Below are 14,761 nucleotides of genomic sequence, written 5' to 3' on the forward strand. Positions count from 1 at the left end.
TTCAGCATTAATATATTTCCTTTGTATTATGTCATAAACGAAAAGAGCAATGCATCCACTTTTAAAGTTTAATCATCTTGTTGAGACGGAGTATACAAACATAGATCTGTCACATGCAACAAAAGCTGCATATTCATTTATTTGGACTGGCTTAAAGCAACAAAGAAAACATGAGGAACGCTACACTTTTTACAGTGTCACGTCTATGAAATCAGTTTGGAAACATTACAAACTTTCCGATTATTTTGCATTTAAAATGAGAATTTCAACGACTATTGTTTAACCTCCCCACCGGATCACGCAGATTATGGAATACAAACAAAGAAAACTGACAAAACTGGTAAGATCTCCTTCACATGCTTTAAAATTAGCGAGTATTCGCCATATCATGTTTCATGTTTCAGCCCTGAGAAGAAAAAAAGTCCATTCACAGGCTTGTTGCCATGACGAGGACGTCTTGAGGTGCAGTGTCCATGTGTAAGGGTTTAAAGGAGCCCAGTTTAGAGAAGAAATCGAGCATTCTCCGGTTACTTAGCCTCAACTCACAAAACACTCCTCTGGACCCTGAAAGATAAACCAAGAGAGAGTTTTGGATTCAGTCTCTGACACTTACATCTGTGATGAACAGAGATAATATTCTGAAGATGAACACAAACTTTAGAATCATAAATGCTTTCAAAAGTTATTTTTTATTTACAGTAATTAAGGAAAAACTATCAGGTTAATTATTGTATTAAAATCATGCGACATCATGCTACAACATCAGCAACTACACTTCAATTTGACCCAGCTAGTGTTTTTTTTAAGTGACCTGCATTTGGTAAAATGTAGGTAACTAAAGGGCTCCCCCTTGTGGTGAATTTGCCTGATCATATTTGTGGGGTTCACTGAGCTGTTCAACACTTCTCAAGTTCCCACTGCGACGCGTTGACCTACCGCTGCTCCTGACGGAGGACAACAGCTGACCCACCATCCGCTTGGCTGGAGACGGGTCAGTGACGCGGGGAAGCACTTGCACAACGACCAGAGAGGGAAACTCCTCCAGCACCAAGTCACTCACTGCTCTCTACAGGATAACGTGATGTTACATTATATTAGATTTCATGGTAATGTCGTACTGTTTAAAACAATTATATCTGGTAATCTGATTACCTGAAACTTTGCTGCAGGAAGTTTGGCATCAGTGAGTGCAAATGCATAACCGCATACTCCAATCTCATCCTCCACAACAAGAGCACACTGAGAGGAAGGGGAGAGTTCCCCCGCTGAGAGGCTGCAGTTGATGAGGGGGAATGTTAAGGTTATATCGATAATAAAAGTGAAAATAGTCATGTTTTAGAAGAGTTGACTTGTTCTTACGCATCACTGATAAGCGGAGGCTGTGACACCTGAGGGGCTCTGACCTCTCCTCTCTGCATCTCCTCAAAGATCCTCTGCACCTCAAGCTAAGACAGCAAACAGTTATGTCTATCTGCTATATCTGCTCCAAAGTTTAATCAAATGGCAGCGCGGCATCTGAGGACGCTCACCTTGTCCTCGCTGCAGTACGGCCGGATGGAGTATACGGCTGTCATGGGAGGGTGTTTGAACAGGTCCCTGTTTCCATGTCCTGGCAGCATCCTCTGCAAACACAAATACACAGTATGTATGTATGTACACACACACACACACACACACACACACACACACACACACACACACACACACACACACACATATATATATATATTAGGGCTGGGCGATATATCGAGATTTTAATTTTAATATATATCGATATATTTTCAAACGCGATATGGTACGAGACAATATCATTTATATCGATTTTAATTTTTTTTTTTTTTATGATTTTGATATAGCTTATTTTGTGAAAAATTGACTTGAATGTTTTATTTGAGATTTGCACAAATGTTTTGTTATTTGCACAACTGTCAACCTCAGTGGAAAAGTCTGCCTGTTACTGTCTGAATTGTATTAATTGCACAGATGGAACTGAGTCAGTCCGTGACTATCTGAGTTTTCAGCGCCGTGTGATTGGCAGTTGTCAGGCGTGTGTGTGTGTGTGTGTGTGTGTGTGTGTGTGTGTGTGTGTGTGTGTGTGTGTGTGTGTGTGTTCTGAACAAGTTTGTGACTTTATTCTGCTTTCTGCAGCATAGGCCTATAGGATTGCTTGGCTCAATAAAAGTGAGAATAAATGTTGTTTGATGGGTAGGATGAGGTGTTGTTGAACGTTAAAATGACTATCATAAGGGCCCATGGAGAATGCTACGCCCCCTCTGTACTGAGACCCACGCTCCGCCATTCCGCCATCCACAATCACACGGTGTGATTGTGGATTCTCTGCGCCATTATGTGACCAAACTGAGTGATTGGGGAGGGCATGCACCGTGCACGTAGGATATTATTGTAGGTAGGGGCCCATAGCGAGTTTGTGTCCAGGGCCTGTGGTCATGATAATCCGTCCTTGCTCGCACCCATCAGGACTGTTGGGAAGGGTCACTAGGCATTTTATGGTTGCTTAGCAACCATAATATGCTTAGCAACGTGTGTTCAGTTTCTGTTGTCAGTTGGATTCCGTTGTCTGGGAATAAAGTCCTGTTTTACAAACCTCTGGAGTCGAGCTTCATCCTGCCACATTGGTGACCCCTTTCTGAACATGTTCGAGGAGACAGAAGACATCTCGTCCTCATCTCATCAGCCTCCGCAGCCCGCAAGTTCCGCTGCAGAGAGAGCGGACAGACTCCTCTCCCTGCCGGGCTTGGGTGACAGGTCGGCGGTGGATCTGATGGACCAGATGTTTTTACTGCTGGGCCCTGACGATGGTGGATTCCTGTTTCCGCATCTTTTCCTGCGCCAACTGCCGCCGCCCGTCCGCGCAGCGCTGGCGAACTCCAGCTGCCTTGCAACGGGCGACTACTACGGCTTGGCTGAGGAAGCGGACCGAGTCCTGCTCGCTACCCGGAGTCTGGCCGTTAACCATGTCGCAACAACCGCCCAGCGATCGACGTCGGAGGACGCGGCCCCAGCGGTGGTGGCTGCAGTGAAGACCCGGAGACGACGCAGGACAGATCTGTGTTTCTTCCACCAACGCTTCGGCGTCAAGGCGAGACGCTGCGTCCCTCCGTGTCAGTTCGAGCCGCCGGGAAACTGGCGCTCAGTAGCAGCTGTGGGCAGCTGTCAAGCGTCCTGCTCACAGTGATGACTGTTGTGTGACTGTTGTGGTACAGGAAGGACTGCACAGCCGTTATGGGCGGCTGATGGAGCCACCAGTGAGGGACTGTTGGTCCTTCCAGGACAACCTTCTGGGTGTTCTGGGGGGGCTGTGTGGCGGACACAATTATGGACCTCGCACCCATCAGGACTAGAGGGAAGGGGGCGTGGTCGCTAGGCGTTTTATGGTTGCTTAGCAACGTGTGTTCAGTTTCTGTTGTCAGCTGTCAGTTTCTGTTGTCAGTTGGATTCCGTTGTCTGGGAATAAAGTCCTGTTTTACCAACCTCTGGAGTCGAGCCTCAGCCTGCCACTAATATGTATATATATATATATATATATATATATATATATATATATATATATATATATATATATATATATATTCGTGTTGGGGCAAAAAATCAATATTGCAATATATTGTTGCCTAGGAGGCAGTGAGGTACTATACAAATGCACTTTCTTTGTACATTGTAGTAAGTTTTGGCATTGAATAAATGCAACTACAGACGTTTTCCTTTTTATGGGTATTTTTTCTTTTTCAGTCACATATATCGTGATATATCGTTGATTAAATTTCTTACAATATATCGAATGTCATAGATATCGTGTATCATGATATTAAGATAAGATAAGATAAGATATCCTTTATTTTCTCCCTCAGTGGGGAAACGTATTTTGTTGTCAGCAGTACACTTAACACACACATGTAGGGGAGGGGTAAAAAGACTGAAAAGTCAGAAATAAAAAATATATAAAAAATACAAAAAGATACGTATAAAATATGTATAACCACAGGATATGAACAGTATATACAGTTAAGAAACAGTGCAGAAAAGCAGGTGGAGTGTTGTGAGGTAGACTGGCAGATTGGCATTGATATTATTGTTATCGTGGGCCACATATCGCCACAGTATTAAATCCTGAGTTACCCGTATCGTCCCACCCCTAATATATATATATATATATATATATATATATATATATATATATACACATATATACACATATATACACACATACATACATACATACATACATACATACATACATACATACATACATACATACATACATACATACATACATACATACATACATCAAATCACAGTTTGGTCACCTGAAACTCTCCGGACAGGCCTCCTCTGAACCCCCAGGGTTCAGGATCCTCATTCATCACCTGAGCAGAGGGTTGGCCCTGTCCTCCTGTGGACAAATAAAACAGCACACCACACAGCTTTAGTGACCGACACGTGACTTCAGCCTCCCATTTAGCAGGAACTCTGACACGTTTACAATATCCATCATCTCCTTCCATTCATTTAATAAGCCACATGTTAAGATGCACACGCATCATCTGATGCAGGTCCTTCTACTGTTCCTTACACGTCATTGTGGGGGTCGCCACAGCTCTGCTATCACATGTGGACTGATTACGATCCAAGCAGAAGACGGTTTTCTCACCCAGAGTTTTCACATAGGCCCGGGCCAGCCCGACCCCGCTCTTGATGTCACAGATGTAGTTGTACAGGTCATAGAGAATGCTGCGGTTGGGAACGTTTGACAGACGGTTGAACATCTGAACCACGGCATCACACATGTCGTCAAACTGCTGTGCTCTTGAGTGCCACTCCGCCGTCTGGAAAACATCACTAAATTAGGCATTTCTCTGAAGACACTGAACAACATGGTTTCTGCATTTGAAAAAAAAAATGACCTCATCTGTGTGTGCAGCAGCAGCCTGACTGTGTTCTTTGAGCCAGTCCAGCTGCTGCAGCATGGTTCTAGCTGTGGCGCCGTGCTCGTAGGGCAGGTAAAACAGGTCTGACAGCAGCTTCAGATCGTCCAGAGTGGGAAGCTCCGCTGTGTACAAGGGGTTTTCCCCCGGACCGGGATTATAGGGACCGTCACTCATGTCAGTCTGCATAGGCTCCTCGTCTGAAGACTCTTTCTTAAGACGAGCTGGACGACACTGACCTAGAAGCACAAGGACAGCACAGACAAACTTCACTTCTTCTTTCCTTTTCTGCCTCTTGAGATTAAAGGGAATATATATCAATAGTAAAAAAACAAAACAACTGTTTCTGTGCTTGGGAATATTAATTTGGATGTCTGAAGTGACAATTCATGCTATGGGGATGCTGTAGGCGCTGTCAGGGGTGGCAGCGCAAGGACTCGTAGGATGCCATTAAGGGTTATCATCTTACTCTATGTAGTTCTTGGTTAACTTATCGTGTTGTGTGTCATCTGTTTCAGCACCAAAAGTGAAATGGGAGGGGCTGCTACAATATTTTGCAGGATACTACGACAACACAAATCTAGATGAGAGGAGAATTATTGACCTTCCACACCTTCTTTATCTTGATCCACATCTTTATCTCCACCCTACTGTATCTCAGGACTGGCTGACACGCAGCTCTAATCCTGTTCTGACAACAAGCAGAGGACGGCTGGAGTCGAGTCTCACAGCCCACTGCTTATTTAAACGTTGCTGCTATGAATTGAGGTTTGAATCGTTGGTTGAAAAGGGTCCTTTTTCTGACTGTACTCCTCTGAAATGTTGACCATAGCATGTCAGACATTTCCTAAGAAAACAAAAACCAACAAAAAAAGAGCCTAAGTGTTTCTCTTTGGGATGTTTATTTGATTGTACCTCCTGGGTGATCTGTAGACATCAGCTCCTGCAGCCAGTCAGAGAGGGCCAGCATCAGGGCTTTGTGGGGGCTGTAGCCGGGGTCCTGGGCTTCATCACCTGGTTGGATGTCAGAGACGGGGAAACGGTGTTAAGCTCTGTGTCCCGTGGTAAAAACCTGGGAGTGCCGGACTCCAGTCTTGAGTAATGCAACAAACATACAGAACAAATCCCGAATATTTACAAAGACAAAATGCAGAAAAGGTCAGGCTGCTTTTGGATTATTGTCTTTTCCATTTTATTTGAACATCCGCCTGAACATCCAACATGTTTTACAGTTGGCAGGCATTTCTTTTGTTTATAAGGTTCATTTTGTCAGAATAAGATCTACACACTGGTTTCCTTTGACTGTCTTATTTATAGACTTTTATATTTTAATCACAAATAGGTTTTCTGATATTCACTCAGACACTCACACAGTTTAATGTGCAGTGTTTTTTCTGGATTAACACCCCAAGCCAACAATAAGCCTCTTTTCAAGCGCAAAGCCATCATTCAGCTGTGAGAGCAGTTAAAGCAAAATGTAGGAAGCTGAATCAAATGTATCAAACTTGCCTAATAATTTCACAAAGCTTACATTTTATATTTGTTTTTTTTTTTTTCTTTTTAAAGGAGCTTGAGGCTCCTTTTTAAGAAATGAGACTCTCTAGCGCCACCCTTCACCACGACGGCCGTTGGGGGTACTGCAGCCAACAATGAAACCGGCACGGGAGAACGGGGAGAACGTGCATGCAGCGTCATGTGACGTCACATCCGCAGGACAGCGCGGGAAATTCGGGACCGAATTGCAGCACATTTTGCAGCACACAGCCTGTTCAAGGCAAAGGAGAGATACGGTAGAGGGCTCATTCTTTTGGGTTTGGAACGCTTCATCTGACATTATTACTAGAAAACTTAAAATGTATACGGATTTTTTTCATAAATCTTGCCACAATCCAGCCTCAAGCTCCTTTAAATATTTGTGTGGCTCCAGTAGCTTTTATTTCAAACTAGTTGGACTGGAACTGTTGCAGAGAGACGGGGCAGACGTGCAGCCAGGTGTCACAGGCCAGGACTGGAACCCGGACCGCCTGCACGAGGACGACGGCCTCCAAATGCGGTGCCCCTGCTCAACCAAGTGAATTTGTTTTGTTTGTCCCCCTCACCCATTTCCACATCTCTTGATCCTCCTCCAGCAGATGAATTGCACCATGTTGCCAAAGTGTGGATGGCCACAAAGTTTGGGTAAAACTCGCAGTTGGGGTTTGTGAGCACTCCTTTCAGCCTGGGGATCAGCTCAGTGGGTCGATCCTTTTCAGAGAATAAAGTTTGTACAGATCACAAAGTCACACTTGAGTTTAGACACATTATCGTTATGATAAAATAAAAAACCTACCTTAAACGGTCCCAGGAAAAGCCTCTGGGGATCATAATCATTGGCATGAATATTGTCCCAGATGACCGGAGCTCTCTTCAGGACGGAGGACACCTCCTCGATCGATTCAACAGAGATTTTGTGGGACACCACTTTTGGACCTAAACACCACAAATAAATAAAAACATGTTAAGCAACTGGATGGTTTCTGGGAAACTGTAGATGGTGGGAACGACCTGAGTATAACCTTACCAGTCCACAGAATATCAATGCCAGGCAGGAGCTGCTCTCCCACGGTGTGCAGGTACGAGGACTGCAACACGTTGGGGGTGCAGAACGCAGCGCAGTAATCTGGATATGAAGAAAACGTTTATTTTATTCTCATCTCTGTCAGTTTAACTCTGTCTGCCCTTGACTGACTACCACCTCTGTCACGATCACTCCCTGACCTGTAGGACAGAAGAGGAAGACCTCGGGCTCTCCCAGGTGCTGGTACACCTGGTTGGTGATGGCCACCTGGGCGTGAGCGAAGGTGCTGAAGGCCTCCTTATCCGCTGGACACATCTCCGTCTCAATGTCGTCAAAGAGCAAAGAGAACGACCTGCAGCCAAACTCCTTCACCTGAAAAAGAACAGGTGCAATAATGTATGGTAGGAACAGATTACTTCAATTATGTCCTGATACTAAAAGGTTAGAATAGTATTAGGGGTTGTTCTGATAGGTTTTCTTATATTTGGGAACCTATTCTTTCTTTTGTTAATTCTTTGGCATCCTTGGAAGATTCATTTAATCTGATTTAATTTAATTATAAGGAAGTATGATATTGCTAACCATGTCTATTTTTTTAGGGTTCCTCTTATGTCTGTTTATTTAAAAATTGTATTTATTTATCTTATTTCATTATTTTTTTTGTATATATATATATATATATATATATATATATATATATATATATATATATATATATATATATATATATATATATATATATATATATTTTTTTTTTTTTTTTTGTTGTTGTTGTTTTGTTTGTCCTGTATTTTATTTTATTACTTTATTTTTCCTATTATTATTGTCTTCGGTCAGAGTTTGATTGGTAATTGGTACTTACTTTGGGACCTGTTTATAATTACGTATTTTGCAGTGTGTGTGTTTTGGGGTGTTTGTTATGTTAAGTTTTGTGTCCTTATTTATTTTACTTGTTTTTTTGTTTTTTTTTGTGTGTGTGGTAAAATATAAAACGGGGTAATCCTTTAAAAAAATGTTTATTGTGTAATATGCATTACATGGACTACCCAATAAAGAAACATGTAAAAAAAAAAAAAAAAAAAAAAAAAAAAAAAAAAGGGGTTAGAATTGACAAACACTGTTGTTTCCTTTTCAAAAGGTAAAAAAGAATATAAAAATAAATAAATATAAGCCCAGAGACGAATCAATCCAGGCTTATTTTCCTCTTCTCTGATTTTCAGAAGCCATTTAATTCCTCCCTCTCCAACTCTTATCACACATGTATATAGCCCAGATTTTTAAATTTGCTTCTGTTTCCATCTCTAATTTATTTGATGAGAGATCTAAGAAGTGCAGCGAGGAGCCAAGGCCTCTAAACGCACCGGGCTCCAGCTGAATCATTATGCGAGAGAGGTCCAGTCGTGTTAAGCCTGCTAAAGCGTTTGCTGGAGCCGGGGTGAAGAGACTGAAGTCCAGTTTTTTTTCTTCCTGTGGCAAATATTTACATTTACTGCTCCAAGTTTCATGATAAGTAAGAGGTCCAAAACAAATCCTCAGAGAGCCATAAAGTTCCTTACAATCAGTGCTCCACCCATCATTTCTATTGAGTCCTACCTGCTCGAGCTTCCTCTTCAGAGCAGTTACTTCCTTGGGGTTGGAAAATGTTATGTCCAGGCCGGGAGAGATGGCATAGACAAACTCCACATTGTGCTGTTTGGCTGCTGAAATCAGGGCGATCAGTTGTTCTGGGAAGAGAAGAGATGCTGTTTGATGCAGAGGAAATGTCCAGCCAGCGATCACTGCTCATCAATCACAAGCTTGACGCTAATATTTGCAACTGTAAAACACTTGCAGGGATTTCATATGAGCCCTTTAACTCTCACTGTTTTCACAACAGATGAGTCTTGAAGTAGAAATAATTAAACTAGGCAAATATGATCATTCGAAATGGTCAACAATCCACTGGCGATGCCTAATTTGACCCAACAGTTTCGTGAAGTTTACTGTCATGTTGTTATCACTGCTGCTTAATCTGTAACCTCACTGATAGCAGCCAGAGATGCGTGAAGAAGAGTAATTAAACATTGTCTCTTGGGAGATTATGACTCATTTCAGTTCACATGAACATAATAGTAACTGCCAATCAAATTGTTCTTAAAATTGATTTGCATTTTCCCATTTACTTTTATACCAGTAGTAGTTTTAATTCATAACACTTTATTAATCCTCAGAGGGTAGTAATATTATTATCTAGGATAATCTAATATATTGTTGTTTCAAACTAAAATGCACTTGACCATAACAATGATTTGGTGTTGGCTTTAAAGCCAAACCCATAATGCAGCTGTTGAAATATAATAGAAACAATGAGAAATTGTGCATAATCTCTGCCATGACCTCAAACAAGTGCAGTGTAATATGTGATGACTATGGCAGCGCTAAAAGCTGCAGTTATAACTGATGGAGACTCACCTGCCTCCTCGGGAGAGTACAGGTCTCTCCAGTACATCCTGTGTTTGTAGTCATCCTTGGGAGCATACAGGTACGTGTTCAGACCCCACCGCTGCTCCCTGTGAGGTCAGATCACATGTTAGTAATGGTGAGTACAGCAGATGACTCTGAAATTATGTTCAAGAAACCAAGCATGCCAGTCAGAGACACCTCATCACAATAGAATGAAGACACTTCAATTGTACGCTACATAGTTCATCCTAAGACCCAAATCTAATAACATGAGTACATTTACAAATGTGAAATAATAAAAATGTACTCTCTATCTCTATCTATATAAAACACGTATAGAAAAATATTTTTCACAAGGTACAGGGATGAGGGTTATTGACTGTCACCATGTGTTCATTGTTTATGTGTATATATATATATATATATATATATATATATATATATATATATATATATATATATATATATATATATATATATATATATATATATATATATATATATATATATATGTATGTATATATGTATATTTATATATTTTTTCTTTTGTTAATTATTATTTATTTATATGTTGTCAGCACAATTAAGAAATATAACGAAAAAAGAGTGTATGTGTGTGTATGTATGTATGTGTACTTGTATGTTTGTGTGTATATGTATATTATGTACGTATAGTATGTATGTGTGTGCGTGTGTGTGTGTGTATGTATATATTTATATATAATTAAGAAAAGAGTAATGTAAAAATAAGGACATAAAAAAATATTGTTAATATTTTATGGAGAAGGGGCGGGATTAAATAAGTTATACTTCTTCCCACCCCTTTTCGGACATGCAAGTGAAATTACTGTGCTGTTTTTTTGTTTTATTTTGTTTTGTTTTGTAAAATTGTCTTGATCGGCCATTTTGTATTATTATTTCTGTTTTACTTGTTCATATTTACGTTATATATCATTTGCATGTTCGGAATAAATTACTAACTAACTAACTAACTAACTAACTATCTAATCCCCCTGCAGTATTGTGACGTTTTAGGACACATACCTTTTAAATAGCTCTGTTCTTTGTTCCATAGTCCATGGTCGCCCATAAAAACCTGAATCAAGCAAAGGTCACGTTATTCAAATTCTGTCCTCTCACTACCCACTATCGATCCATTCCCAATATCCTGCATGCATTCTAGTCCTGGTGGTTTCATCTGGGTCTCTACTGACTCCGGGGGCTGTAATGCACCAGGGCCACCCAGTCCAGCCCACCATAGTCCAGGGGCCACAGCCCAACATTTCACTGGTCAGTACCACTCAAGGTGACAAAACTTGCTTATGATTTTTGAAAATATCTATGTCTGTAGATGATATTTTGATAACCCTTCCTGAGTGGCAGCTGTATCATAGTTTGAGTGACATTATGTGATGATTCTGTACTTGGTTAACCTTCTTAACACTATCTTAAGTATAAACAGAACTTGATAGCACAACTATAATCAGATCTTGACATATTCCCATTAATAATTATGTTAATTTTATTTACAATATTGTTATGTTTATAATGTTGTTTATAAAACTAAGCTGGTTCCTTCTCTCATTGTGGTGTCCTTTATGCCGTGTATTTGCATAATAAAGACCAGTTTGTGACATTAGCCTAGTGGCTGTTTTCATAGGAGCCTAATGATGCTCTTCTAGTTTAAGGCTCACAATGACCTGTAACAACAATATAGTAGGGGTATATTATACATTTCCTGAATCCTTATGCTCCTGTGAGTATTCCAGTTTTTGTATTTTGTGTCTCTGTTGTTCCTAGATGACACAGGGATAAAAGATAGTATTTCATTTAGGCGAAAATGGTGTAAAAATGTGTGTTGTTTATAGTTTAAAGAGCTGCAGTGACCTCTATGTTGGTCAGAAAGATTCACATCTTAGCTTGAATGAATGCTTAAAAGGTTTCCTTTAAAATGATATCAAAGACAATATTGTGAAACATTGACAGATATCCTGTACATGAGTCTAAACCAGGATATGCAGCAGCATCTAAAATGTAATTTTCTGAACTTCATGAGCTGATAACTATGATACAGCTGCCACTCAGGAAGGGTTATCATACCAAAATATCATTTACAGGACTGTCTCAGAAAATTAGAATATTATGATTTTCTATAATGCAATTACGAAAACAAAAAATGTCATACATTCTGGATTCATTACAAATCAACTGAAATATTGCAAGCCTTTTATTATTTTAATATTGCTGATCATGGCTTACAGTTTAAGGAAACTCAAATATCCTATCCATTCTAAAATGGATAGGATAGAAATGGAAATCTAATCTTAATCTTAAACTGTAAGCCATAATCAGCAATATTAAAATAATAAAAGGCTTGCAATATTTCAGTTGATTTGTAAATAATCCAGAATGTATGACATTTTTGTTTTTTTAATTGCATTACAGAAAATAAAGAACTTTATCACAATATTCTAATTTTCTGAGACAGTCCTGTATAGACATGGATCTTTTCAAAAATCATAAGTAAGTTGTGTCCCCTTGAGTGGTGCTGATCTCTGGTCTGGTCCCTGGACTACCAGGGGGAACTCACCTTCCACCACCCCGCTGATGAAGCGCCCCGTCCCCGCGGGGGCTGGCCTCTGTGCCCCGGCCTGGGTGGACATGTCTCGGTGTGGTGCAGCGTCCTGGCCCGGTCTCCTGTGCTCTCAGCGAGGCTCACAGACAGGTCCAGCTCTGGCAGGGATCTGGCCCTTCATTTATTACACTTTTATTGCGCCGGCCTCTCACGCCTGCGCAACCGGGCTCAAACAGTGTTGTGCAACATCACGCTCTAAAGTCTAAAGCTGTAAAAGCTCCAGGCGAATAAGAAGATGATGTTGTTCACCAATGACTTCTGTGTATCTGATGCAGAATGTTGACGGAACTGACTACCAGGTGGACGTCTTAAAGGGCCAGTAGCCCTGCGTCTTAAAGGGCCAGTAGCCCTGCGTCTTAAAGGGCCAGTAGCCCTGCGTCTTAAAGGGCCAGTAGCCCTAAGGGACAGTAGCCCTGCGTCTTAAAGGGACAGTAGCCCTGCTTCTAATGCTGCGTTCCATTTACCTCGGAAGTCGGAACTCGGAACTGGGAATGACGTCACAGCCAAGTTATCAGCGTTCCAGTTACAAAGTAGGTAAACAAGTTTGTAGTTCGCATATACCACATGAAAAATGTAAATTACACTATAGCAGCATATATATGCCGAACAATACTTGTATACGACTGATTTAGTGTGACCAAAACTAGAATGAAGTGCTACGGATTTTTACAGAGCTCTCTCTTCTACTGTTTACAACCGGGGCAGCCATCTTGGAATGTGAACTCGGGGGTGGTGAAGACTCTCCCACTTTCCCAGTGGGAAATCCCACTTCGAGGGGCGTTCCAGTTGAAAATTCCGACTGGGAACTGGGAAATCCCCACTTCCGAGGACAAATGGAACGCGGCATCTGTCCACACTGAAACTGTTAAACTCGCGGCCAGTTAGGACAGTCCAATACAAAAAAAATAAAGCAATGGAATTTATTTTGTCGCCGAAGCTCCCTCACATGGGACACGCTTTGTGTACGCAGCCGGCTCTTCTGCCCGGAGCGAGGCTTTGTTCCCTCCCCTGCTACACATCATTCAGGCAGCCAATCAGCACAGAGCCTCATTATCATAGCCTCCCCTCCCCTCAGAATCCAGCACAGAAAAGGAGACTAGAAGTGGTAAAACTAGAGACATGGCCCACAGGCTGAATTTCTGTGTTATGTAGAAAAAACAAGCTTTAGATTGTTTTTAAGACATTCAAGGCCTGTTTAAAATATACATTAAATGCCATAATAGGTCCCCTTTAAATAGACAGCAACTCTGCGTCTTAAAGGGACAGTAGCCCTGCGTCTTAAAGGAACAGTTTACCAGATAACAGAGACAAAATAAATGTGGTTAAAAGTTTAGTAATGAGTTGGAAATCGCATTGTTGTTCAGAATAATATGAAGCACGAAGAAAATGGCAATAGTCTCTGTGCAGTTTCCCTTTGTGTACAGAGTGATAACAGGATTTAGAGACCTTGATGCATAATTTTGTGATATCAAAACAGACATACATATTACGGTGACTGTATGGTTTAGTAATGTACCTGAAAATAGCTAGAAACAAGCATTAAACTAAGAAATATATACAACAGTTGAAATGTCTTCTGCTTGGCATATACTTTAAGTCACCAATTGCAGTAAAATAAATGAATAGATGTTTGAAAGAGGGGGTGAATAAACTTTTGACTGAAGACACTCCATTATCTCATTAGGGTTTGTATATAGAGCAACTGGTGAAACATTCATCCTTCCATAATCTGATCAGTCTCCAGCCCTGGGAACGCCTTCTTTGTGGGTTTGTTCAATTTCTACCAGTCACTGCCTTTGATGCTGCCGCCCAAACAGATGACTGCAGATACAACTGTTATCTTGACCACAACTGATACAATATAAATAAATAAAACACTGGCTAAAACTGACGTATATTCATGACCAGTCGATCTACATAAGGATAGGAAATGGATACAATTCTGTTTAAGCATTCAACCGTCCACAGTTAAGCAAACTGTCTAAAAAATTAGTAGTAGATAGTTTAGTACTCTAGCTACTTTTCTTTGGGGTGGGTGTCCAGCCAAGATGACTTCAAGGGTTTAACCAGAAAATGAACCCATAAATAACAATTAAAGGCTTGAAGACATTGGAATGGGTAAATATTTTATTTGTTTACTATACATAAGACATTGAAAAGGAAGGACACCATGAATGAAGCCAT

General features: G+C 40.8%; 1 protein-coding gene across 1 annotated transcript; it reads right to left on the reverse strand.

Annotated features, from left to right (window-relative positions):
* Nucleotides 1-54: 54 nt before the first annotated feature.
* ogal (O-GlcNAcase like) lies at nucleotides 55-12,849 on the reverse strand. The gene is made up of 17 exons (XM_061722594.1): nucleotides 12,533-12,849; nucleotides 10,987-11,038; nucleotides 9,952-10,049; nucleotides 9,094-9,224; nucleotides 7,701-7,872; nucleotides 7,504-7,602; nucleotides 7,273-7,412; nucleotides 7,043-7,187; nucleotides 5,859-5,957; nucleotides 4,923-5,182; nucleotides 4,670-4,844; nucleotides 4,326-4,411; nucleotides 1,530-1,622; nucleotides 1,360-1,445; nucleotides 1,153-1,273; nucleotides 937-1,066; nucleotides 55-564 (listed from the first exon to the last, which is right to left on the reverse strand). The coding sequence occupies exons 1-17, from the start codon at nucleotides 12,603-12,605 to the stop codon at nucleotides 428-430; spliced, it is 2,097 nt and encodes a 698-aa protein (XP_061578578.1). The 5' UTR covers nucleotides 12,606-12,849; the 3' UTR covers nucleotides 55-427.
* Nucleotides 12,850-14,761: the final 1,912 nt, after the last annotated feature.

Source organism: Cololabis saira, chromosome 1 (genome assembly GCF_033807715.1).
Source record: "Cololabis saira isolate AMF1-May2022 chromosome 1, fColSai1.1, whole genome shotgun sequence".
In the NCBI taxonomy this organism is placed as follows: Eukaryota; Metazoa; Chordata; class Actinopteri; order Beloniformes; family Belonidae; genus Cololabis; species Cololabis saira.